This window comes from Lithobates pipiens, unplaced genomic scaffold (assembly GCF_037356315.1).
Source record: "Lithobates pipiens isolate NorthernLeopardFrog02 unplaced genomic scaffold, aLitPip1_a1.2 Scaffold_16, whole genome shotgun sequence".
NCBI lineage: Eukaryota > Metazoa > Chordata > Amphibia > Anura > Ranidae > Lithobates > Lithobates pipiens.
The window spans coordinates 148,305,813-148,333,543 of NW_027507748.1; the positions used below are offsets into that span (position 1 = coordinate 148,305,813).

The 27,731-nt window shown below is 40.0% G+C and overlaps 1 protein-coding gene across 1 annotated transcript in view; it reads right to left on the reverse strand.

Moving 5' to 3' along the window:
• The window catches only part of SMG6 (SMG6 nonsense mediated mRNA decay factor), a 479,367-nt gene that overhangs the window by 166,449 nt on the left and 285,187 nt on the right, over positions 1 to 27,731 (reverse strand). The window contains exon 13 of the mRNA XM_077480585.1: positions 11,386 to 11,587. Coding sequence (XP_077336711.1) covers positions 11,386 to 11,587 — 202 coding nt within the window. The remainder of the gene's footprint in view (positions 1 to 11,385; positions 11,588 to 27,731) is intronic.

Consider the following 27,731-nt stretch of genomic DNA (forward strand, 5'->3'; position numbering starts at 1 on the left):
ACCGCCTCACAGTTAGAAACACGCTTGAGGAAACAGTTAACCCCTACACTGCCACCTAGTGGTCAACCCCTTCGCTGCCAGTGTAATTTACACAGGAATCCGTGCATTTGTATAGTATAGATTGCTGAATAAATGACAATGGTCCCAAAAATGTGTCAAAAGGGTCCGATGTGTCTGCCATAATGCTGCAGTCACGATAAAAAATGCTGATCACCGCCATTACTAGTAAAAAAAAAAAAATTATTACTAAAAATGCCATAAACTATCCCCTTTTTTGTAAACGCTATAACTTTTGCGCAAACCAATCAATAAACGCTTATTGCAATTTTTTGACAAAAATATGTAGAAGAATACGTATCAGCCTAAACTGAGAAAAAAAAATGTTTTTTTAATATATTTTTGGGGGATATTTATTAACGCAAAATAATGTGTTTTTTTTTTAAATTGTCGCTATTGTTTAAAGCGCAAAAAAAAAAAAACGCAGGGGTGATCAAATACCCCCAAAAGAAAGCTCTATTAGTGGGGAAAAAAGGACGTCAATTTGGTTTGAGAGCCACGTTGCACGACCGCGCAATTGTCAGTTAAAGCGAAGCGGTGGTCTGGTCTTTGGCCAGCAAAATGGTCCAGGGCTTAAGTGGTTAGGGTGCCTGCTATCTTGACAAGCTCTCTGAGGCCCAGAGATAGAAGTGTGTGTTGGAGGAGGTTGCTATAAACAGATTAGCAGCCAGCTAAACAATTCACAGGCACACTCTGCATGTATGGGGAGGGGTGTGTGCCTTCCCTCCAATCAGCTTTCTCACAGTATCTAGCAATGATCTCCTCCTACAGATGAAAGAGGAAGTGAAATATATAACAGGACAAGCACTTTCTAAACAGTAGGTAAAGGTCTTGAAGACAGCAGATATACATGTAAAACGTATATAGGGAGAGTTGTTTCATCTCTGTGCATCATCTGAGGCTGATCACTTCACTGGGTATATGTGAGGGTTTACATCCATTTAAAGCTTACTTTAGCACAAAACAATTTACTACCCTGGTGACCACCTCCTCTTGCTGCACAAGCTTCTGTTATTTGGTGTCATGGAATTCTTTGTGAAATCACTGGAACCAATGCATGGTTATGGAACAAACAGTAACGTGAACAGTAAGAGCAGATTATCACTTAATGGACATCAAGAGGCGAACCTGAAAAAAAAAAAAAAAAACAAACACACACCTCACACATCACTTTTGTAATGGAAATTTGTAGGTTCTGTATATAATTGTATTCTATTTTATGTGTATTGCACAATGCCCTCACTGTGCACACGGCACTAATAATGTTTTCAGTACATGTTTTGCATTCTTTCGAGTTCTGATTAGAATAAGCCTGCCTATGTAACGCCCCTTGTTACCATAAATGTACAATTGTAATATTAATGTGATACCTACGTAATCATGTGTATAAAAGCCTTCAAATGCGTCATAATAAAGGAGAACGGTTATTTGGAAAGATGCTGAGCGTATCTTTTGTGTCTGTTCCCTACTGCAGTAGTTATTAATTTGGAACCACTAATCAATATGAGGATAGGAGTTGCCTATTATCAAAATATCCATTTCAGGTGGCGAAGCCAGCCCAGCAGGGGTTATCAGGTGACCCTGAGTATCCGAAACGAGGAGCTTGAGACGATCCGGGAATTTCTGATAATCAGCCGGCTGAGGTAAGCCTTTTGCTTACATTTGAGTTATCAGACTTCCTTGATCGGTAAGGCATTTTCGGGACAAAGGGTACCTATTTTACTCCCCTTAATCGAACTGTATTGATTAGTGGTTATATGTTATGTTGTCACTGTCTACTGTCCATCAGAGTGTTATAGAGAAAGAGAAGAATAGTGCTGTTCACAGAGTATAATGTAGTACATCTGCTACATAAAGTAGTTTAGAGGCAAGAGGGTATAGGCACATGTAGAGAAGACTGGCCAGTCATTATGGGCATTAAATTAAGAAAGGGACAAAGAATAATGATGGGTAAGAGACCCTCAAAAATGCCCAGCGCAAGAGGAGCGCTATATATGAACCGAAGATGTGGTTCCGCCTATACTGAGCCCCTAGATTAATGGTTAAAGTGGACAGGGATCCACAATGGGTAACTGGGTTACCACCAAAGTCCACAGGGACAAAGAATCATGCAGAGTATACAGCTAGAGAAACAGCTATTTATGTGAGCAGGATGGATCAAGAGTGACATTAACACTAGACAGAAAGGGACTTTTTGATGTTAAGTTGTGGGATGAATTTGGGGTCAGGCACTACAACTAGTAAAGTCAAGAAACAGTAATGAGAGTTAAAACAGAATGCTTTGTATGTTGTCAGAGAGGGAAGATGGGATGAGCACTATGGCTGCCCGTCTGATCATAGAAGGTACAGTAAGTGAAGTATGGAATTACAATACATTGGATGCAAAGGATATCAGAACAAAATAAAGAAAGCAGAAGTTTAAGCAAGGAAGTATTAAAAAAGCGTTAAAAGAAAGTGAGAGAATGATATGCATGTGTTGTGTACAAATGGGAATAATGTAAGCAATTTTAGAGATATATTTGAGTATGTTTGTGAATGCTGGAACCTTTAGTTCGCTCGCTTGTGTCATGTACGCAGATGTGACCCCCACCTTTGTGCTCTCCTCAAAGAATGTAGCTGGCATGAGAGTTGGTGATAAGCTGGGAGGACACCATGCCAATTTCAGTTTTTTAGACAAAACATTTATAACAAAATGTGCCGGGTTAACGAATCTAATGATAAACAATGTGATCACAATTATTTTTGAATCTGTTTTCCAAACATGGTAAAATGAAGGTTACAAATTAACCGTGTCTTACACAAATTTAATATCCTGTGATAGTGGAAACAGTGCATTAAAAAAAAAAAAGAGAGAAATTGAGTAAAATGAAGTAATATGTCCCCCTTTAAGGACATTTATCTGTGCATATATATTAGTGTGTGATATTGAAATTATCATATGAGTATTAATTTCTAATATGAGTTTAACAATTTTATTAATAAATATAGATATATTGAAACTGGTTTAGACAACCTTTGGTTGGAAATGAAATCAAGGTTAATGGGGAAATTGGTAAAAATGGAATTAGTTTAGATTAAGATTAAGATTTTATATTTATTGAGTGGAAAGAGAAAAAATTAAGATGAGGTTGTTAATTTGAATACAGCTGCAATAATGTTTAACAAAGCCAAGATGAATGGGATACATAAGGAAGTTTTTCTACAGAAATGAAATCTTAAAGTCTGATAATAACTTGATGTGCGGTCCATGATGTGAGAGTAATAATAACATTTAAATATAACAGACCCATCACATCAAGTCCACACACCCTGTTAGGATAGCTGCAGCCTGCAGCCAGTTGGTTTATAGTTTTTGATGGCCAAGTGCTTTCTGGTCCGTCATACATATTGTTGGTCCTTTTGTTTCTATGTATTTTTATTTTTGAAATCCAAAGCAGAATGTGTGGATTGTGAAATGATGTGCCCCTTTTCCTTATAATGCAGTGGGTATAAGTAGAAGAATACTTAGGGTTTATGGAAATCTCTGCATGACTGCAGGGTATTCTTATCATTTATTATAATATTGCCAGGAAAAAGTTGTCTTTTTGAAAAATGAAACTGGAGTTCTTACACAAACAGCATGATAGGAAAAAGCTATTGTTATATTTATGACGTGGGAATCAGCTGCTGTGAGCCCAGTGCAGGACACACTCCCTGAAGACCCGAGTATTTACTTTTTTGTAGTGTTATTCCTGGTTTTATACCGAGGATGAAGTTTATCACCCAGAAGGATACCCTGTATTCAGAGTCATTGGATCCTTTTTCCCCAGCTCAAGAAGCAGAGCTCCATGTTTTAGAAAAGCCTGTGAGCTATAAAAAGAGTATATATTTATATAGATAGTCAAGATAGAGAGCTTTTGGTTCCATTTGAAGGGCCAGAAGTTTGTTTTTACTTCAGCAGGTAAAGCAATCAAGCATGCCAAGTTAATGTGATCGGCTGTTTTCAGCCTTCCAGGTTCTTGCTGAGGTAGCCATACTAACAGTAAAACTCACATATGGAAGCAGACCAGGTGACTCTAAGGATGCTACATTTACAGCCCCGGACACTTGCTGGGTCTGTGCAACTCACAGATTCCACCCGAGTTCTGGCCCAGTATAGCTGGGATTAATAATTCAACTTTAAGGACCCCAGAACGAGAAGCACAAGTGGTCCACAGAGGGCAACTTCTTACAAAACAGGACTTTGGAAAAGGTGATCATTTATGTTTGCCAGACACTCTTTTCCCTTCAGCTTGACACATGGACCGTGTCATCAGTCACAAGTAGTTATGGCTGCCTTAGTAAATGAGCATGGGATAGAGCCAGGGTTCTCCACAGTTGTTTTTATAACATATCACTTCTTGTTTTACCTGTTACCAAAGGTGTTACCAAAAGCTGAACATCCCTTCCAGAGATAACAAAAAGATATATCCAAATGCCCAAGTCAGGATCCTACGAGTATGTATTTTGTTTGTATGGACATGTTTTCTGGATGTCCAGTGGCAAATGCTACTGCAAAGGCCACAGTAAAGTGTTATCAGAAGTAGTTTGTAAGTACAGAGTGCAGAATCTACAGAGAGTAACAGAGGAAATCATTTTTATAGGAGAGTCCTTACTAGAAGTTTTGAGGTTTTATTTTTACACCCCCTACTGTCTACAATGTAGTGGACAAAGTAGAGTAAGACACTAGAAAACGTTTGCCTGAATGTTTTATTATATTTTATCAAGCCCGTAGAGGGATGTTGGACTCTCTCCCTATGGGATTTGGTTTGGGAGTGTGTTACTCACTTGCTTATATTTTGTCTCAGCAGCTGAAGTCCTCCATTCGGATCTCACAGAGAATGTTGCTGATTTTTTAAGGTTTTTGACAAACTCATTTATGTGTTTTCTCCCCAATTCCAGATCCTAAAAGTTTGGAAGGATCTAAAACTAAAGCCAGTTGACTTGTGGATTGTTAAGAGACATTTATATATAAGGAGATGTTTGGAGACTCAATACAGCATCTATTTCATGTACAGTTTTGCAAAACTTGAAGGAAAAGTGACCTGGATCTACACCAGACACTGCAAAAATGACTAAATGAAAGATATCTGTGTTTGATTTGTTTCCTTCTTGCGATCACAGTCTAGGGCAATTTTTGATTCAATTACTTTAATTGTAAGGGATATATATATTTGAAAAGTAGTTTAGCCATGTTGAAGTCATATTTGTCTTTTGTACCTCCATTTTATGTAGAATCATCTGTGTTTACATGTGCTGATAAGTCAGCATACCAGCAATTAAGCTAGAAGGCCATTCTGGCCACAGGAGTGTACAGCCAGTACTCTGTAAATATGTATTTGTTTTTCACAGTGAAAAGTCGTTTTGTAATGAAAAAAGCTGCTCAGCTATTATTTTCTCCACAATGGAGTTTTTGCCTCTTTGGCCAGGACTACCTCCACCTAAGCGTGTGGAGGTTCCAGGTTAAAGGTGATAGCAGGTATGGTTAGTGATCAAAATATTGATCAAAAGAGAGGAGACTGTAATGGAAATTTGTAGGTTCTGTATATAATTGTATTCTATTTTATGTGTATTGCACAATGCCCTCACTGTGCACACGGCACTAATAATGTTTTCAGTACATGTTTTGCATTCTTTCGAGTTCTGATTAGAATAAGCCTGCCTATGTAACGCCCCTTGTTACCATAAATGTACAATTGTAATATTAATGTGATACCTACGTAATCATGTGTATAAAAGCCTTCAAATGCGTCATAATAAAGGAGAACGGTTATTTGGAAAGATGCTGAGCGTATCTTTTGTGTCTGTTCCCTACTGCAGTAGTTATTAATTTGGAACCACTAATCAATATGAGGATAGGAGTTGCCTATTATCAAAATATCCATTTCACTTTCTACCAAAATAATTTTTTCTAAACCGTCTTTCAGGACATCTTCTGAAAGTGCAGACACACACCTCTAGTTGGCTTGTCAGTTTAATGCGTCGTGCACACAATTAGATTTCCAGATGACCGTTAGTCCGTTTTTTGTTGCATGCTAGTCTCATGTCGAAAGTGAAGAGGTTACTCACCATATGAAAATTCTCGTACAACAGAATACAACTTCAGAAGTCACGTAATGTGTTGACTGGTTTTGTATATGTATTCTTTCGTTTCTGAGCATGCATAGTCTTGCTCTTACGATTTTTTTCGCAGGAAAACCATACCAATAATGAAAATTGGACGTTACGTTCACATACGACAAAAATGTTATAGTCAGCACATACAGCTTTTGTCTGACAAAAAAATGAAATCAGCTGTCAAAAGCACCATACTAACAATATGAAAATCGGCAGATCGTTCGGAGGAAATTTTACTTTCAATTTTTGTATCGTGCGTAAGGGCCTTTAAGATTTCTCCCAGCATGGCAGGAGCACTGCAAAAGAACTGAGGGGGGTTATGTTTTCTCAGTATGTGGAGCTGGAATGGTATAGCTCCTCTTAACTTTTTACTTGCAAAACTGGTCTGCCTGGTGCATCCAGCCTGTTGTGCAGTTCTCAAGCCCCCTTCAGACCTCCCAAGCACTCTCCAGGGCCCTCTACCCTTCTGTGCTCAGGGAGAGCCTGCACTACCTGGATCATTCTACCCTCCTGCAGCAATCTTTGGGTACAATAGACCCCTGTAGTGAGCAGGGCAGCCTCAGTATGCCTTGAGTATGTTTTATCTTCTGTTTGGACATTCTATGGTATAACTACAGTGGAGTTTCTTCCTTCAAAGAAAGCTCTCAGACTCCACGACGGGGTTATGCCAATGTGAGGATGGCTTGGAGGCCTGCAAATGAGAGGTGTTTGGAGGCTTTTCTTCACGATAGAAAAACCTAATTACTTATATATTCATCCAGGGGCTTGTTGGACAGGGTTGCCAGTTGAAAATTTCTGGAGAACTTATACTGGCCTCTATAATTTCAATAGTCTAATCGCTCCCTCTCAAGCCATTCTTTTTCTGGGTTACACCATCAATTCCATCTTGCAAAAGATTTTTCTCCCAAAGATTGTAAAGCTATAATCAGCAATGCAGTTGCTTCAATGTAATTAAGTTCTGACTTTGAGATTAGCTTTGTCAGTGCTTGTTGACTCTACAGTGGGCAACATTTCACCTGCTCCCTTCATGCCACTGTATTCCTCAAGTGTGGGTTCAACCATCCAAATCTCTTGATTCTCAAATAAAGCTTAGCAGCGAGTAAAATAGATTCCTCTGGTGATGGGGTAATGCAGACAACCTGCCACAGTGGTTGCTATGGACGTTGACCTGGTCAAACACACAACAGTGGCAGAAATTGTCAAATGAAACCCTTGTTCTGAGATGGTTAAAACGGAATCCGGCATCCGGGACAGCAGTACCCCAGGAAGAACTACGGACAGGTGAGGTTTGAGTCACCAACCAGGAGAAAAAAATTTAATTAAATTTTCCATATTCTTTTTCCTAAACAAAAGTTACTACAGCCTTGGAAACCAATGGCTTAGCCATTCCATGGCAATTCAAGTTGTGTTGTGCCCCCCCCCCCCCCAATATTTATGTTCATTCTATTAGTTCCATAGAAGCTAAAGATAGAAAGCACATTCCATACCAACAGGTCCCTTTTGGCCCAAGTAATCATCTTTTTTTCAATGCTCCTTTGTGTCTCTGTGCACTTTTTCGACTATACCACTCAGAGAAAATTAACTTCTCTAGGGTCCACTTTGCCATCTACAGATCAAGTTTTTTTTTCATTATTATACAGGATTTATATAGCACCAACCGTTTGTGCAGCACGTAACAATATAAAGGGAAAAAAGAAAAAAGAAAAAAAAAAAAAAAAAAAAAAAAAAAAGGAAAAAAGTTCTTGTGTTCAATTTGTTGTGGAGTCACAAGAAAGTAATAAGGGCGATATACAGCAAGTATACAGAGTCTTAAATTCTTTGACAACTTTGTGTTGACTGGTATTCAGGATGGAACTGACAAGGACTTAACCATCAGTACCCTTATAGTGTAAGAGGGAGCCATGAGTGTATTTATGGAGAAGACTTTAGCCAGAGATGCATTTATTTTTTAAAGGGCATCAGCCAGAGCTAGGCCAAATGGGACCTTGTTAGTTTTGAAGGCCTTACAAAATTTCCCTTTGAATTCTGTGAAGGCATTTTACCCACAAAACTGCACTTTTGGTGGCAAGGACCTTAGCCATGGTCAACAGGGAACCTTTTTTGCTGATCTTTGTTCTGAAGACCGTTCTGAGGACTGATCCTGTTTTTTCTGTCAAAAAAGCTTTGTTTACCATCACACCCAGAACATTGTCCTTCTCTGTCCCAATCCAGCTTGCAGCGAAGAGGACGGTTTTCCCACACGATCTAAGAGGATGTGTGCGGTTTTATTTTGGGGCAACTTCAGAGCTCAGAAAGTAATTCCTTGTTGGTCTTGTTTATAAGGTACCAAGAAAGGTCACAGCAATTCCATATCCATATGGCAAAGATTTGGTATTAGAGAGAACATGACTTTGTATTTTTCAGTGAGGGTTTTTCCTCATTCCACTAGAACTATGGAAACCACTTGGGAGGAAAGAGCTGGTGCCAGAGTCTGCATTAAATTTGTAACGCAGTTATGTGATCAAAGCTTATAATATTAATCCAGCGCTACAGACCAGATCTTGTATTAGCCACAGAGAAGTCTTTTGGCAGTAGGGTCCTTCAAGGTGTTGTCCCTACGTCAAACTGGTAAGTTCCCTATTATCCTTTCAGGTGCTGTCCTAAAAGACCATTTGAAAAAAATATGGTTATATTTGCTGGTAACTGTTTCGAGGAGTGTTAGGACAGCCCCATTTGTTGCTGTGTTATGTTATGTTTTTCAGCATTGCTAGAGGTTCTGTCTAAACTGATGAGCGATGTGGAGGATCCTCCTTTTAAAGAATTGAGCTAAAGTGTTTCCTGTTAACTGTGGGTGGAGCTATGCACTCAAGTGCTGTTCTGAAAGACTCCTGTAAAACACAGTTACCAGTAAGTATTTTTTAAAGTGGATGTAAACCCTCACGTATACCCAGTGAAGTGAACAGCCTCAGATGATACACAGAGATAAAACAAATATCCCCATACAAGTATTACATTTATATCTGCTGTCTTCAACTGTATATATTGTTTAGAAAGTGCTCTTTGTGTTAAAGTTTTTCTCTTCCCGGTTAGCACTGGAAGTGGATTATTGGCATACAGCCAATACTGCCGATTAGAGGAAAGGCACACACCCCCTCTCCTCATAGGCAAAGGAAGAAAGGAACGTGCACAGCTCTTGTATTTATAGCAACCTCCCCCGATACACAGTTCTCTCGCCCATCTCAGAGAAGGCGTGAGAAGTTCTCAGGCTGATAACAGAGCTATGGAGCAAGAGAAAGCTACAGGACACAGTGCTTTGAAGAGAGACAAAAAAAACCACTGCAGATATATGTGCCCAGCTCAAATTTCATGAATCGGGTTTACATCCATTTTAACCACTGTAGGTACTGGCATTTTAGTTTAATCTTGTACACAGCACCATTCAGGCTTGAGGTGAAATCAGGGCTTTATAGCTTTGCACAGGTACGCTTAAAGTATGTACAAGTACCTTGTAAAGCAACCCATTAAGATTAAAACAGAAATGAAAGGCAAAACGTGTATACCTATAACAAAAAAAAAAAAAAAAAACAGGCACATATCAGTAATATAAAATGTTGGATTAACATATTCTTTAAGGGAAGGTTGACCTCATCAATGTACTGCTGTTCCTTCACTGTCCAATTACAGGATGTAAGATTATTATTTACCTGCAGTATAGTCTGCAGAAAAATTAAGAACATGACTGTGCTGCCTGGGAAGGGTTCTGGCGTTTTTATTATACAGGATTTATATAGCTCAGACAGTTTACGCAGCACTCTACAACATTAGGGCAGACAGTACAATTCAATTCTATTCAATACAGGGGGAATCAGAGAGCCCTGCTAGTTAGAGCTTACAATATAGGAGGGAGGGTCAAGTTAAACAATAGGGTGATAGCTGTGGGGGATGAGCTAATGGAGAAAATAGTGCAGTTGTTAGATGGAGGCAGGATAGGCTTCTCTGAAGAGGAAGGTTTTTAGTGATCGCCTAAAAGTGGATAAATGTGGAAACATTCTGACAGATTGGGGTAGCAAATTCCAGAGGATGGGCGAGGCTCCAGGGAAGTCCTGGAGGCGGATATGAGGAGGAGGAGGAGATGAGGGAGCTAGAGAGCAGGAGGTATAGGGAGGAACAAAGAGGGCGATTAGGTTGGTATTTTGAGACTAGGCTAGTGATGTAACTGGGGCAGAGTTGTGGATGGCTTTGTAACTTATTGTTGGTATTTTGAATTTAATACGTTGGGCGAGTGGCAGCCAATGGAGGGAGTGTTAAAGACAGATTTACAAATCCTTTATCAATTAAAACAGTTCACATGTATGTATTTCAACCATTGACACAAAAATTGGCATCAGTTTACATTTTTTACATAAGATGGCCATCACGCCCCAGGGGCTTGCTCAGAGCACATACACACGGATAAGAAAATTCATAGCGATTATGGCGGATGTTCTATCAGCATGTGTTTGAAAAGAAAAGTTACTTCAGTATTTGATCATCTTTAAAGTGCCAGCTCAAGCCAACCTAGTAATCCTGACCGCTGTAGCAAAGCAGTAGATTCAAGCAGCCGCAACACATAAGGGAATAAGTGGATAAGAAAAAAAATCTTTCTGTGAGTTCACACACAGTTTCTGCTTCTCTCTAGTCAGCTATTTATCACTTTACTCAAAAAAAAAAAAAAAGAAAGGACAAAAAAAAGAGCCCTGGCAGATATCCTGGAGGAGAATTCTGTGGTGGATGAAGAGGGTGAGCGGAGGGGAGGGGGTAGGCATGATGCAAACCATTTGGAGCAAAGTGAGAATGCTGCCAATGTAAGCTGCTTTATTCAAACAAGTAAGGAAATGATGGGACATTCTGCATGCCAGAATGTGTACAGCCTCATCTATAGGACACACTTAAGTCACAAATACATACAATACAGCAAGTAAGCACTGCAGTCATCATACATGTGTATCTAACCTCATATATAAAGCCCAAAGGAATATATGGACTTTTTAATCTTCATTAGAGTTGAAAGTGGTGAAGAGGTCAAAGTTTTCCCTCAACACTCTCAAAGTCTTAACAGGAATCAGCATTCAGAACAAACTTCCCAAGATTTTTGGAGAGAAAGTAAAATGGAGGGAGGAGCTTAGAAGGCAATGTGAGACAAAAAAGGAGGAGGGCAGAGTTCCGTGCACTGACCTTATCAGAGGTTTTCTCAACATAGCAAGGTTCCTGAGGGGCAGCAAGGAGGGGGACAAACCCAGAAAGTAGTCTGTCTTCTTCAAGTATCAGTAGAGAAAGGTCTTCATCGGAGTCTTTATAAAGAGGCACCTCGGACTGGTTTACACAGGTCAACGAGTTACAGAACTCCGCCAACACACTCCAGACATCTAGTGCAGGCCTGTGGAAGAGAAGAGCACAGCATATCAAGACACCATTAAAATAATTTTGCCTAGATATAGGAGGATTAGGAACAGTTAGATTTCTAAATGAACACTTCAGAGATTTGCAAGGAGATTTGCTCACTTTATTCAAACCCTTTGTGGTCTATCAAAAGGAAAATGAATTCCTGTAAAGGGTACCAGGGAAATCCTTGTTTGACACTGAGCCATCAAGGCTAATCAGTGAAAGGAGAGCTCTGATTTAGGGTAAACAAAAACCAATAGGCAAGACTCACTGGCTCATCAAGCCGCTCCCACTCCACCCAAAACTACAATTTATTTTTGTATGGAGTTCTGCCTTAAAAATGCAACATAATCCACGGTAACCATTCATCAGTGGTCATCCACTGTTCAGCTGTCCTCAACAGAAAAGTTTGAGATGGATTATTGCACACCATTGTTCTTTGCACTAATGTTAGTAGAGCCTTTAGCATTGAAAATAAGTGAATAAGCAACACTTTCCATTAAACTTTTACATTAAAAATGGAAGATGGGCATCATATATATGTTTCTAAACGGCTTTGATGTCCTATTGCAGTGATGGCAAACCTTGGCACCCCAGATGTTTTGGAACTACATTTTCCATGATGCTCTGGCATGCTGCAGTGTAGTGGAGCATCATGGGAAATGTAGTTCCAAAACATCTGGGGTGCCAAGGTTCGACCATCACTGTCCTATTGTATGTCGCTGTTTGCAGATATCATCTGCTGCAAGAGGCTTCTAGTACCCATTTCCACTGGGAAGGATAGGTCCGGAGTTCAACACATGCAGTACTAAAACACAGTGGTGTGCCTGCACCCAACTAGCATGGCATCCAGGGCAGAGAGCGCAGGTATTAATTTGAACTGGGAAAAACTCCTGGCACCCTTTCAGAGCTGAGGAATGAAGTGAAGCATTACTACCACAAAGCCATTATTCAAGTTATCTAATTAAAGTGGTTTTACAGAGCTGCATTTTAAAGGTCAAAGCAAAGTTTTCAGGTCAAGATTGTAAATGGATAAAAACATAAAAAAAAAAATTGGATAAACATGTGGCGTTTCATTCAGACTGTACAAATGAAGCTGGAAATGCAGGCAGAATGAGGGTTAGTGAATGCAGGAGACAGGTTTATGCTCATAGATGAAGAGCCATGAAAAAAAAAAAAACTAAAAAAAAAGATGAACATCCAGGTGCCAAATCTCTAAGCCGTCTCATTTGGCCGAAGTTCTGCACCAGAAAACGCCCGCTGACACAAAACATCTTGCCACTTAGTGTGTGATGGCAGTCAGAGAGAACACTCTGTACCACCGATATGTAACCCCCCCCCCCCCCTTTTCCATCAGTAGATTATAGTCTCCCCCCTTCCCATCTTTTCCTGTCAGAGGTGTTCATCATCTTCAAGCCTTCTAAAATCTGTCAAAAACTTGCGGGAAAAAAAAAAGAAGAATGAAATAAACAGTGGGAAGGCTGGCCAGTGAGGTAATGGGAACAGTGTGGACTCTGGAAAGCTAAATAGTGTTTTAATAGTTAAAAGGAGTGAACTTGACATAACCCCAGGAAAGATCCTGTTCTGCCCCTCAGGTCTGACAGATATCAGAAGGGAGCAGGCACCGGATGCATGCGGAGTGGGGGGCACAGGGCCTCCTGGGAGATAATACTGCACGTCCGTGCCTTTAACCCTCGGGATGCCCTTGCTGCCCGCTTTGGGCTGAACACTTCCGGTCACACACATCCTGTGCCAGAAAGCTACGCCAAGTCACACAGAAAAGACTTGTAAAGTAAACAAACTGAAAACAACAACTGTGACAAGAAGAGAGACAGAGAAACAGACAATCAAGGAGCAGGAGAGTGGAAGAGGCCAAGAGAGAGGGAAAGAATGAGAAGAGGGAAGGCAGGAGAAAGTAATGAGGAGAGACACATTGAATAGAAGCAGAAGGAGAGAACATGGTCCAACAATGATCAGGTTTCATTCAGCTCACATGTAACAGCTGAGAGCACCTCTCCATAGCAAATGTATTTTCACCTAGGTGACGGAACTACTCTCTCCCTGAATGAACACAATTGCCAGGTGACAAGATGACCTTGTGAAACTCAAAGTTCAGCTGAGTCCTTTGGGCTCAGACCTAGCAAGGGAGGTTATACAAAGGCAGTTCTGCAATTCCATAATGCGGAGAAAAGGAAACAATAGATCATGGGCTCTCTGCAGAAAGCCTCAGTCTTGACATTAACTAATCTAAAGTGTATGTAAAACCCAACAATAAAATTATCTTATTTGCTCCCTTTTGGTTTAATTCTACCATTGAAACAGTTTTGTGTATATCTGTTCAATATTGAGAAACAAAACCTGTTGTCTCTACCATAAATCATGGAAGCTGATAACTTTATGCATTCTCTTCCTCTACTTAAAATACGTCATGGCCAAAAGGTTACAAATTGTAAGGCCCTTTCACACAGATATGTTTTTGATACGATTTTGGGGTTTAGAAAGCGGGGAAAAAATTAATGCATGAAAAACGTCTTTAACCACTTAAGCCCCAGCCCAATTTGCAGCCAAAGGACCAGACACCTTTTTGCGATTTGGCACTGCGTCGCTTTAACTGACAATTGCGTGGTCATGCGACGTGGCTCCCAAACAAAATTGGCATCCTTTTTTTCCCATAAATAGAGCTTTCTTTTGGTTCTATTTCATCACCTTTGCGGTTTTTATTTTTTGCGCTATAAACAAAAATAGAGCAACAATTTTGAAAGAAAAAATTCAATATTTTTTACTTTTTGCTATAATAAATATCCCCAAAAATATATTAAAAAAACATTTTTTTCCTCAGTTTAGGCCGATACGTATTCTTCTACATATTTTTGGTAAAAAATAAAATAAAATCGCAGTTGGCGATTATTAATTGGTTTGCGCAAAAGTTATAGCATTTACAAAATAGTGATAGTTTTATAGCATTTTTATACTATTTTTTTTTTACTAGTAATGGTGGCGATCAGCGATTTTTATTGTGACTGCGACATTATGGCGGACACATTTTTGGGACCATTGTCATTTATACAGCAATCAGTGCTATTTAAATGCACTGGTTCCTGTGTAAATGACACTGGCAGTGAAGAAGTTACCCACTAGGGGGCAGTGTAGGTGTTATGTATAACGTTATGTGTTTTTATTGTAGGGGACGTGGCCTGACATGTGATGTCACTGATCGTCTTTCCCTATAAAAGGGAAGAGACGATCAGTGACAGGCTCGCTCAGTAGGAAGCGCGGGGAGAGGTTTGTTTACAGACCTCTCCTTCTTCTGCAGCTCTGTGAACCGATCGCAGGACACCAGCAGCGGCACGCTCCCGACCCACGGCTGGGCACTTAAAACAACGTACCGGTACGTGCTCGTGCCCAGCCGTGCCATTCTGCCGACGTATATTTTGCAGGAGGCGGTCCTTAAGTGGTTAAATCCTATGGAACCGTTCACACTGCAGGTGTACTGCGCTTTGAAAAGTTCTGCATGCTCCATCTTTAGTGTGGTTTTTCAAAAGCATCTTCCATTGTAGGTAAATATGATGGGAAATAAAAGCACATCGGTGTTAACCTAGGCTAGGGCCCTATGTGTGCAGGTATTGCATCTGTTCCCACACCCAACCAATTTGCACTGCCCTTACATGATGAACAGGGCAATCCCACGCATCTCAGCAAACAGAGCATTTGTGGGTTCAGGAACTGCAGCAAAATTGCATGGTCAAAAAGACTGCGGCTGCGTTTTTGAAAAGGTGCATGCACCATTTTTTTGTGGAGCTGCCGTGGCCACGCAAATGCGGGCTGCAAAAATACTAAAGGCGTGAACCCAATGTTAAGCTGAACAAAAACATATCAAAAACTGATCAGCGTGAAAGAGCCCTTAACCATTTGACCACTGGGCACTTAAACACCCTTAATAACCAGACCAATTTTCAGCTTTCGGTGCTCTCACATTTTGAATGACAATTACTCAGTCATGCAACACTGGACCTATATGAAATTTTTGTCCTTTTTTTCACACAAATGGAGCTTTCTTTTGGTGGTATTTAATCGCTCGTTTTTTATTTTTTGTGTTATAAAAGAAAAAATACAGAAAATTCTGTAAAAAAATGAATTTTTCTTTGTTTCTGTTATAAAATGTAGCAGATTAGTATTTTTTTCTTCATAAATTTTGGCCAAAATTTATACTACTACATATCTTTGGTAAAAATAAGTGCAAATTGGTGGATATTATTTGGTCTTTGTGAAAGTTTTAGAGTCCACAAGCTATGGTGCCAATATCTGAAAATTGATCACACCTGAAGGACTGACGGCCTATTTCAATTCTTGAGACCCTAACATGCCAGAAAAGTACAAATACCCCTCAAATGACCCCTTTTTGGAAAGAAGACATTCCAAGGTATTTAGTAAGAGGCATGATGAGTTTTTTGAAGTTGTCATTTTTTCCCACAATTCTTTGCAAAATCAAGATTTTTAACTTTTTTTTTCTCACAAAATTGTCATATCAGTTTATTTCTCACACACAGCATATGCATACTACAAATTACACCCCAAAACACATTCTGCTATTACTCCCGAGTACGGCGATACCACATGTGTGAGACTTTTACACAGTGTGGCCACATACAGAGGCCCAACATGCAGGGAGCGCCTTCAGGCGTTCTGAAGCACCCAGGACAATTCTGAAATTTCTCTCCTACATGTAAAAATCATCATTTATTTGCTAGAAAATTACATAGAATCCCAAAACATTATATATGTTTTTTTAGCAAACACCCTGGAGAATACAATGGTGGTCGTTATCTCGCACGGTATTTGCGCAGCAATTTTTCGAATGCTTTTTTTTGGAAAAAAAAACAGGTTTTGTGCTTAAAAAAAAAAAAAAAAAAAAAAAAAAACCACAGTAAAGTTAGCCCAATTTTTGCATAATGTGAAAGATGAAGTTACGCTGAGTAAATAGATACCTAACATGTCTCTCTTCAAAATTGCACACGCTCGTGGAATGGCGCCAAACGTCGCTACTTAAAAATCCCCATAGGCGACGATTTAAATTTTTTTTTACTGGTTATATGTTGAGTTACAGAGGAGGTCTAGGGCTAGAATTCTTGCTCTCGCTCTAATGCAGCGATAACTCACATGTGTGGTTTGAACACCATTTTCATATGTGGGCGGGACTTACGTATGCGTTCGCTTCTGCATGCGAGCACATGGGGACAGGGGCGCTTTAAAAAAAAATTTTTATTGTTCATTTTACTTTATTTTAGTTTGACATTTTTTTTCCCCACAAATACATTTTTTGATCACTTTTATTCCTATTACAAGGAATGTAAACATCCCTTGTAATAGGAATATGGCATGACAGGTCCTCTTTACAGAGGAATATGGCATGACAGGTCCTCTTTACAGTGAGATATGGGGTCAATAAGACCCCGAATCTCACCTCTAAGCTGGGAAGCCTGAAAAAATAAAAATAAAAAAGATTCTGGCTTTGATCGTATAGGCGAGTCGGTAGAAGCACCGGAGGGCGGCGGGAGGGATGTCTATGGCTGGGTATTGCAGGGTATCACCGACTATGGCTGGGTATTGCAGGGTATCACCGACTATGGCTGGGTATTGCAGGGTATCACCGACTATGGCTGGGTATCTCAGAGTATGGCGTTGCAGAGTATTGCGTTGCAGAGCATTGCAGGGTATTGGCGGGTGTTGCAGAGCATTGCAGAGTGTTGCAGGGTATTGGCGGGTGTTGCAGAGCATTGCAGAGTGTTGCAGGGTATTGCAGAGTGTTGCAGGGTATTGCAGGGTATTGCAGAGTGTTGCAGGGTATTGCAGGGTATTGCAAAGTGTTGCAGGGTATTGCAGAGTAATGGCAGGGAATTGAGGGGTTAAATTTTGGTGAGCAGCGATGTGGGCACTGCAGATGCAGCCCACAGCGCTGCTGACACCGATCTCTTCCCCCTCCGCTGTACCATTCGGTACAGAGAGGGGGAGGGAGGAACATGACGCCGGTTTGTTTACAAGTGATCACTCCGTCATTTGACTGAGCGATCACGTGGTAAACGGCCGCGCGAGATCGGAATTCTGGGAGGACGTCATATGACGGCCTCCCAGAGTTAAACAACCGCCCTGTAGCCGTCATTCGGCTATGGGCTGGTTGTTAAGTGGTTAAAGTGGATGTAAACCCGATTCATTAAATTAGTTTTTACCTATCTCTCTCCAAAGCCCTAAGTCCCATGTCTTTCTGCTGCTCTGTTCTTTTGTTATCAGCACAACTGACAAGTTCTCAGACACTGGAGATAAAAGCAGCTGAGAATTTGTGTCGGGGAGGGTGCTATAAATAGATTAGCAGAGAGCTTGTCTATTCACAACAAGTATCTTCATTCTTCTGGCTATGTGGAGTGGGTATGTGCCTTCCCTCCAATCAGCTCACACACAGTGTATGCCAAGACTCCGCTCTCACTGCTGGAACAGGAAGAAAAAATTCTAACACAATGTGCACGTTCTAAAAAAAACAAAAAACTGAAAGCTGAAGAGAGCAGATATGCTAGTAAAACTTATATAGGGAGATTTGTTTAATCTCTGTATCATCTGAGGCTGTTCACTTCACTGGGTATAGGAGATGGTTTACATCCACTTTAAGCTGAACAAAAGAGTATCAAAACTGAACATTATAAAAGGGTCCTTATTACTCATCAAAAATAAAAAAAAGCCAGATGAACAGATATGGGCAGCTTTGTTGCCGTTTTCCTTGCTTCTCGACACAAATTTAGCCTCATTGTTGTCATATGCTTGAACTAAACTACCTAAATTCAATACTGGAAATATTGGTGGATTCAATAAACATGACTGATACCTGAAACACTAAGATTGATGACACAAGGGTGATTTTTTTGCAGCAATTAAACCCCTGTCCGTTCATTGTTCTTAAAGGGATTTGGCAGTCGGAAAACCATAGGGATTTATTATGGGATCACCAACTCAACATTTCATGTCTGTATAAAAATCTATTCATTTAGGTGTGCAGTAAGGGGTGGCAAAAACAAGCGTCTGAGCTGTGTTGTTGGCGCCCACCAACAGCCCCCCTCCCCCTTAAGCTGTAATAAGCAGCGGACAGATTTGATTACATACCGTGGTCACGATACTTTGCGCCTGTGGTAAAGTGTACCAGACATGTAGAGATGAGTGAGGGACACACTAAAGCAAATAGGGAAGTGTCACAAATGTCCTGCAACCACGTGCAATACGCACGGTTACAGCACACTTGCCTGCATAAATAGGGTTAAAACAGGCCCAGTGAAGAGGCGTCATCCCTTCCTCACTGCCTATGAGTAGCGATCCCAATGTGGATCAGGCTTCAGAGGAAAAGAGGAAAGGGAGGGTTAAACGCTCATCTAAATTAGGGCTGAAACAACTAATCGACTATGAAATTAATCGATTACTATCTTCATAATCGATTGGCCAGTAACATAATGGGGTTAAAAAAAAAAACTAAAAAACTAAAATGAGCTTGTAGTACAAAGAGAAAATAATCGCTACTGTAAATATTGCTTTCACAGTTCCACAGTAAAAAAAGAAATCCCTTACAGTAGTGATTATCTGCTTTTTTTGTACTATAAAGGGGCTAATTTTAGCTTTTTGAACCCCATTAGGTTACTAAACATCTTAGACCTGGTTCACATCTATGTGGTTTTTGCATTAACGCACTACAGTTCATTTACATGGTTTCCTATGAAAAAAGTTCACATCTATGCTTTTTCAGCTGCTGCGTATTTGTAAAGGGGACTTTTTTTAAAACGCAAAACTTAACTTTTTTGGTTCAATATACTTCAATGGAGAAACTGCAGGAAAGCAAGTAATGTGTTTTTTGCAGCAATTTGTGTTTAATTTGCCCAAATGCAAAAAAGCAAATCGCAGCAAAAAGCATGTGCGCAAATGTAAAAAAACGCACAGCAAAAAGCACTGCAGAAACAGATCAAAAGAGGTATGTACCAAGCCTTATGCTGGCCACACGAATCAATTTTCAGACAAGAATATTCAGATGAAAAATCTTTGTACATTCGCTGAATGAAAGAATGTTGTTTGAAAATGTCACATGTTTTTAACATTATGTTATTAAAACAAATGTCATTTCTGAACAAAAACCACATACACGGTCTGAAAATTCGTATGACCAAGAGGTTTTCTATTATTTCCAAATTTTCCCATCACTGTGGTTGAAAATGGTCGATTTGACCCCGCTAATGATTAGAAAATTGAACAAACGGTCTTAAAGTGGTGTTGCCACCAAAAAATCAAAAATAGATAGTTTAAAATTCTTAAAAAAATAAAAATAAAAAATTATTGTAAAAAAAAAAAAAATTTTTTACTCCCCTCTAAATGCCTGTTCCTAGGGGGTCCCTCAGTCTGCCTTCTTCATTGCCTGAGCTGGTGACATCACTTCCGCTCGCGCCGCACAGTCACCTGGGACCTGTCACATGTCCCAGATGACTGTGCGGCGTATCACGACGGCGCTCGCGCATGCGCGGTGGGAGCCTGGCTGTGAAGGAGAGGGGGTTTCATTCCCCCTCATCGCTGGACCCTGGGACAGGTAAGTGTCCGATTATTAAAAGTCAGCAGCTGCAGTATTTGTAGCTGCTGACTTTAATTTTAAAGTGGGGTGCCCCCTAAAAAAAAAAAAATTTAACATTTTTTTTTTTGTTGAAGGAAGACTGATTGTTTTTTTTTTTAAATAAAAAAAATGTGATCTCTAAATCTAATGATATTTACCGGATTCACCCTTTATTAGTATATTATTCTCTAATAGTATATACACAGTATATCGCCTTTTTAAAAAAAACATTAAAAAGTCTTTCCCTTTCACACACACACGTAGATCTTATCTCTTAAAATGGTTTTTAATTCACCATCTATTTACAATTTGTTTTGTTATTTTCCAAGCATTTTTTAGGCTAGATGTATTTAGTATTAATGAAACTTCACAGTCTTCTCACTCACTTATATAATATATTCCTTAAGGCATCAATAATAGCAATGCTTTTAAAATGGAACTACAGGACAAATCAAAAATATAGCAGAATATGCTGGTCGTAGAAAGGAAACTTGAGTTGTACAGTGCAAGTGGATTGGCTGAGTCAATGCACACATACACAGCTGTGGATGGAGGTTAGTATACAAGCCCTGCTCTGTGGGTCTCTCACATTTGGCTCCCCCCTCCCACTGACATATGGATGGAGTCCTAAGCTCTGTTTATTTCAGCAGGATGGCAAAAATAACAGTTCATTTACTTTTTATTGCCTAAAATTCCAGGGTTTAATATAACTGTCAGTTTGAGTGGAGGCCAGCTGCTGTTTGATAGGTTGCAGAGTGTTCCAGTGGTCCCCTCTCAGTGCTTGCTGGTATTAATTAAAGCATGTTATGGGGAGCAGACCCCTTTTATAGAACTAGATTCTGAGATCGACAGCTAGGGCAGAAGCAGAGACAGGTTACAAGAATATGACATTATTTAGTGATTTGAGTATCGGCACAGACCAATCTATTAGGTGTCTTCCTAGTAGATATAGCAGTATAGGTACTGTGGATTCAAAAAGCTTATATACATTAGATATTGATGCTTTTTAAAGGGCTCAACAATACGTAAATTATACTTCAATGCATGTTAATGTTTTAGAAATGTCGTTTATAAAGTTTGGAATTATAAATGCATGTGGTTAGTCATGTCAGCTTAATACCTAAAACAGTCTCAAAGTTCTGCTTTGCAGGGCTAGACAAAGGCCCTGTTCTTATGCTCAGCACCAAAATGGAAGCTTTCTGGCTTACATCTTAATTCAACACTTGTTAAAGCTTAAAATATTAGCTCACCTTTACAGAAAAAAAGGAAAGGAACACAGTATACCTTGCTCACCACCTCTCCTGGTCTCTGTTGTACTTACCTTTTCCAGAGATGCTGAGCTCTCAGTGCCCATGCAGCAGGTCCAAGGATCTGAAATCCTTGCTCTTCTCTGTGCAGGGCCTTCTGGGATGGACCAGAACGATTCTGGTCAGTCAGTGCCTGCACTGTGAATCGTTCTGGGCAACCTCCGAAAGATCTGCACAGAGAAAAAGGTGGGGGTTTTTCTATAATCCCCTGTAAAATCAAAGCTCAGAGTGGAAGAGGGAGAAGCAGCACAAGTCACCAGTCTATGGCTGGCTGTTAACAACACCTCTATGGAAGGGTGTTCGGAACACCTTGGCTTCCCAAGCACAGAAAAAAAGCCAGAATCTCATATTGTATGCCCCTAATATGCACAAGGAGGCTTTAGAATACATTTCTCATTTTAGTCTTGATTTTAGTTTTCTGCAATTGTTTCCTTTTGAAATGAATCTCAGCATTAGGCCTTTTGTACACAGGCATTTGATTGTTACTAACAAACGTTTGATAGGCAGTTTAGAACTACTGAAAACGCAATATTGGAATTTTGATATGTACACGATGTTGCAGTTTTTAGTTGAGTTTATTCCTGTATTCTTTGCTAACAAATAGGTTCCCTACTGTCATGTCCAAAACTTTTTTATTTTTTTAGATGTTAAAAACAAACAAAAAAATAAAAAACAAAGCAACCAAGGTCACAAGCAACTCAAAGCATCTCACATTCAAGTATACCAGGTCTTGCTGACAACTTTGGAGTCTGAACACTAACCATAAGCATGCTATTGCAATGCACTGCATCTCTAAGACTAAAATGCGATTTTGAATGGCACAGACACAAAATCGGATCACAGTGCAGTCACAATGGCTTCAATTTGTGAATTTAACAGTTGGCTCTACCTGTCCACTCAAAAAGTGAAGTTTGCTGTGAAGCAAAGCACTGCTGCCACAACAGGTGTATGACCCCTTTGGCTGCCTTGTTAAGACTTTTGGTGGGCAGTCAGTTTTTATCGCTTGTGAATGAGGTACTGTAAATTTTCTTACAAAAGCTAGCACAGGGATGACCCATTTAATGTGGTGCTTTTCCTTCACTATCCAGGCTGGGGAGGTGTCACTGCTGTGTGCTTTAGTGGTAATGGCAAGTAGAACTAAACGTCACTAAACTATACTTGCATCTCCTCCAGCAATGCTTTGCCTCCAGTCATCACTGCTTACCTCTGCCCGGTCTTCCTTTGTATTCGGGGTCTTCAGCAAACTTGACTGGCTAGACCAGTGTTTGGTACCAAAGCGCCCCCCCAACCAGCCCAGTCAACCAAATGTCTGGCCTTTTTGATTATTTATCAAAAAAATTTAAAACCCAGTGGTGATTAAAAACCACCATAAGAAAGCTCTATTTGTGTGAAAATTACATTTCATATGGGTACAGTGTTGCATGACCGTGCAATTGTCATTCAAAGTGTGACAGCACTGAAACTCAAAAATTGGCCTGGGCAAGAAGGGTGTAAATGTGCCCTGTACTGAAGTGGTTAAGCATTTATCATGGGCAACAATAAATTCTAATACTATATTTATTGAAGCATATACAAAGTATCATCTGCATTAAAGGCCTACCTGCCATTAGAGTTTTGCAATGTAAAGCATTCACATAAATGCATTTGAAATATGCATTTATTCATCTGTCTAAAATGTAGCTTTGAATTTGCCAGTTCTCTGTCTGCAATGTTTATCTGTCTTCCTTTACTAGAAAATTACTACCCACAAAACAATCTCCATATTTAACCACTTCAGCTCCGGACCAATAAACACCTTAAGGACCAGAGGTCTTTTTGCAATTTCGCACTGCGCTGCTTTAACTGGTAATTGCGCGGTCATGCAATATTGCACCCAAACGAAATTTGCGTCCTTTTCTTCCCACAAATAGAGCTTTCTTTTGATGGTATTTGATTGCCTCTGCGATTTTTTTTTTTTGCGATATAAATGGAAAAAGAGCGAAAATTTTGAAAAAAAAAGATATTTTCTTCTTTTTGTTATAAGAAAAATCGAATAAACTAAATTTTAGTCATACATTGAGGGCAAAATTTATTTAGCCACATGTCTTTAGTAAAAAAAATGTCAATAAGCGTATATTTTTTGGTTTGCGCAAAAGTTATAGCGTCTACAAACTAGAGTACATTTTCTGGAATTTACACAGCTTTTAATTTATGACTGCCGATCTCATTTCTTGAGGTGCTAAAATGGCAGGGCAGTACAAATTCCCCCCAAATGACCCCATTTTGGAAAGTAGACACCCCAAGGAAATTGCTGATGGGTATGTTGAGCCCATTGAATATTTATTTTTTTTGTCCTAAGGGATTGAATAATGACAAAAAAAAAAAAAAAAAATTTTTTTTACAAAAAGTTGTCACTAAATGATATATTGCTCACACATGCCATGGTTATATGTGGAATTGCACCCCAAAATATATTCCGCTACTTCTCCCGAGTATGGCGATACCACGTGTGTGGGACTTTTTGGGAGTCTAGTCGCGCAGGGCACCCTGAAAACCAATCACCACCTTCAGGATTTCTAAGGGTGCAAATTTTTGATTTAACTCCTCAATACCTATCACAGTTTCGAAGGCCATAAAATGCCAAAATAACACAAAACCCCCCAAAATGACCCCATTTTGGAAAGTAGACACCCCAAGCTATTTACTGAGAGGCATGTTGAGTCCATGGAATATTTTATATTTTGCCACAAGTTGCGGGAATATTACAAACTTTTTTTTTTTTGCACCAAGTTGTCACTAAATGATATATTGCTCACACATGCTATGTGCATATGTGAAATGACACCCCAAAATACATTCTGCTGCTTCTCCCGAGTACGGGGATACCACATGTGTGGGACTTTTTGGGAGCCTAGCCACGTACGGGACCCCGAAAACCAAGCACTGCCTTCCGGATTTGAATATAAAATGCTATAAAAAACAAACTAACCAGAGTCACCCGTAACACTTATACGGTGATCAGTGGTGAAAGGGTTAACTAGGGGCAATCAGGGGGTTCAAATTTTTATTAGGTAGTATATGGGGGTCCCTGGCGCTATATAAAAACCTGACGGGGAACCTAAATAACTAACTGGCTAACCAGCGTCACCAGTGACACTTATACTGTGATCGCTGGTGAAAGGGGGTGAAAGGGTTAACTAGCAGCAATCAGGGGGTTAAAACCATTATTGGGTAGTATATCGGGGTACCTAGCGCTATAAAAACCTGGCGGTGAACCTAAAAAAATAACTAGCTACCTAGCGACACTAGCGACACTGATGCAGCGTTCAGAAAAATTATCGCTTAGTGACACTGGCAAAAGGGGGTGAAAGGGTTAACTAGCGGAAATCAGGGGGTTAAAAACATTATTGGGTAGTATATCGGGGTACCTAGCGCTATAAAAACCTGGCGGTGAACCTAAAAAAATAACTAGCTACCTAGCGACTGTAGCGACACTAATGCAGCGATCAGAAAAACGATCGCTTAGTGACACTGGCAAAAGGGGGTGAAAGGGTTAACTAGCGGCAATCAGGGGGTTAAAAACATTATTGGGTAGTATATCGGGGTACCTAGCGCTATAAAAACCTGTCGGTGAACCTAAAAAAATAACTAGCTACCTAGCGACACTAGCGACACATGCAGCGATCAGAAAAATGATCGCTTAGTGACACTGGCAAAAGGGGGTGAAAGGGTTAACTCTAGGGGCAATCAGGGGGTTAAATCTTTATTGGGGGGTGATAGGGGGCTACCCTGGACCTAACACTAACTGTCCTGACAGTTTTTACTGTCACAACTGACACTGAATGCATTGATCAGTAAAGAAATGATCAATGCAATCAGTGACACTGTGACTGGGGGGGGAGGGGGGGCGGGGGGGGGGATCGGGGGGCGATCGGGGGGGGTTTGTGTGCCTGTGTGTACCTACATGTCAGTGTAGTGTTGGTGCACACTTACTTTTACTGTTCTCCTCGTAGTCCGGTCAAAAAGACCGCCCCGAGGAGAATGACATCACTTCCTCCTTCCTGTGTAAACAATACACAGGTGAGGAAGCTTCTCATTGGCCAGGAGCGATCCAGAGGGGGTGGCCGAAAACCAACGGCCATCCCCTCATCACGGAGCGCTCCTGGACCGAATCGGACCGCCGTAACCAGCGGGAGGGGGTCCGATCGGACCCCCCACCCGCTGGAAGGCAATCACGTAGATGTACGTGATTATGCCTGCCTGTGCCATTGTGCTGACGTACAATGGCAATACGGCGGTCCTCAAGTGGTTAATAACCTTGTTCAGATTAGTAAATTACAAAGTAGTAGTCACATTGAACTCTTCAGTGTTTATATGAAGAAGTGTTATCAGAACTGTGCAGTTTACCTCTGAACTCCCCTCTATGTTATGGAGATGGGGGGGGGGGGGGATGTTCTGTAATCCAAACATACTATCTCACCCTATAGCACCTAGGCTGCTCCTCTATAGATACAGTGAGCTAGCCTTGTATAGAATGTGTGTTACTGTTAGAATCATTAAAAAAGTAAGAATTAAATCCTAAAAAAATAAAAGAAAATGCAGCTACGTCAAAGAACTGACATGCTTCAAAATATTACATTTTTATTCTTGGCTTTAGATTCACTTTAAACAGTTCCTACTTTAGACAAAAGTTGTTAAGGGTTCATTGAGAATTAAACAATTTTTGCCTCTCAGATAAGTTCCCACTGACACTATCGATCAGTTTAGCAATCTGTAAGGGGGTAATTCTTCCCAATGACCACAAGCGTAAGGAACATTTTTTCCTTCTGATTAACACACTTATGTACCATGAGCCGTAGATATACTCATTTTTAGGGGTTCCCTTAGAATGTAAAGTTATTTCAAGGGAAAAGGGTTGAGAAAAACTGATCTAGAATAATGTAAAGAATATCCAAGAACATCTTGCTTATTTTACATTATAGGGAGATCTTTCTTGGGGTGAGACATACAGTATCTTACAAAAGTGAGTACACCCCTCACATTTTTGTAAATATTTTATTATATCTTTTCACGTGACAACACTGAAGAAATTACACTTTACTACAATCTTCTTATAGCCTAGGCCATCTTTATGTAGAGCAACAATTCTTTTTTTCAGATCCTCAGAGAGTTCTTTGCCATGAGGTGCCATTTTGAACTTCCAGTGACCAGTATGAGAAATTGAGAGTGATAATTTAACACACCTGCTCCCCAGTCACACCTGAGACCTTGTAACACTAACTAGTCACGTGACACCAGGGAGAAAAAATGGCTAATTGGGCCCAGTTTGGATATTTTCACTTTTACTCACTTTTGTTGCCAGCGGTTTAGACATTAATGGCTGTGTGTTGAGTTATTTTGAGGGGACAGTAAATTTGCACTGTTATACAAGCTGTATGTACACTCACTACTTAACATTGTAGCAACGCGCCATTTCTTCAGCGTTGGAACATGAAAAGATATAATAAAATATGTACAAAAATGTGAGGGGTGTACTCACGTTTGTGAGATACTGCAATTCCGGTTGTTATAGATAGAGTGCACTTTGTGGGGGGCCCTCAAAGTAAACCTGTCTGACCAAAGCTCAAATAAACCTCCAAAAAAAGACTTTATAAACCAACAATATTTCAAATCTCAGGAACATTTCTTGTTTGGGGAAAAAAAAAACACCAACAGCATATATTCAGAATGAATCTATAGTACACAACTGTTGTCAGATGTAAATGGTCTGTTGTGCATTTGTGTATTTATGGTTACAAGGCTGGTTAGAAAGACACACATTAAGTTTTGATACTATTAAAGTAAAATAGACAGCTCCTTCCCCCATTATCTCTCCCCAAAACAAAACACGTATATACCTACCTACTACTAATATATACCTTACAGCTACATATTATGATACTAATAGAGTCTTCAAGTGCATCTGAAATCAGGTACTGTAGCTTACAGTATATGGTGACTTGATGGATAGAATGTATCCAGCAGAATGGGACCCCTTTATACCAGCTGTGCCTGCAACAAATAATCTGGGGGAAAACTGCATGAAAATCACCACCACTAGTTTATTATGTTGGCAATTTTCTAATCGTTCCTCCACATATGAGAAACAACCTCTTGTGACCTTACCAGCAAATGAATAAAAGGTGCAGGAACCAGGTACTGCGTAATGCTGGAAAAAAAAAAAGAAA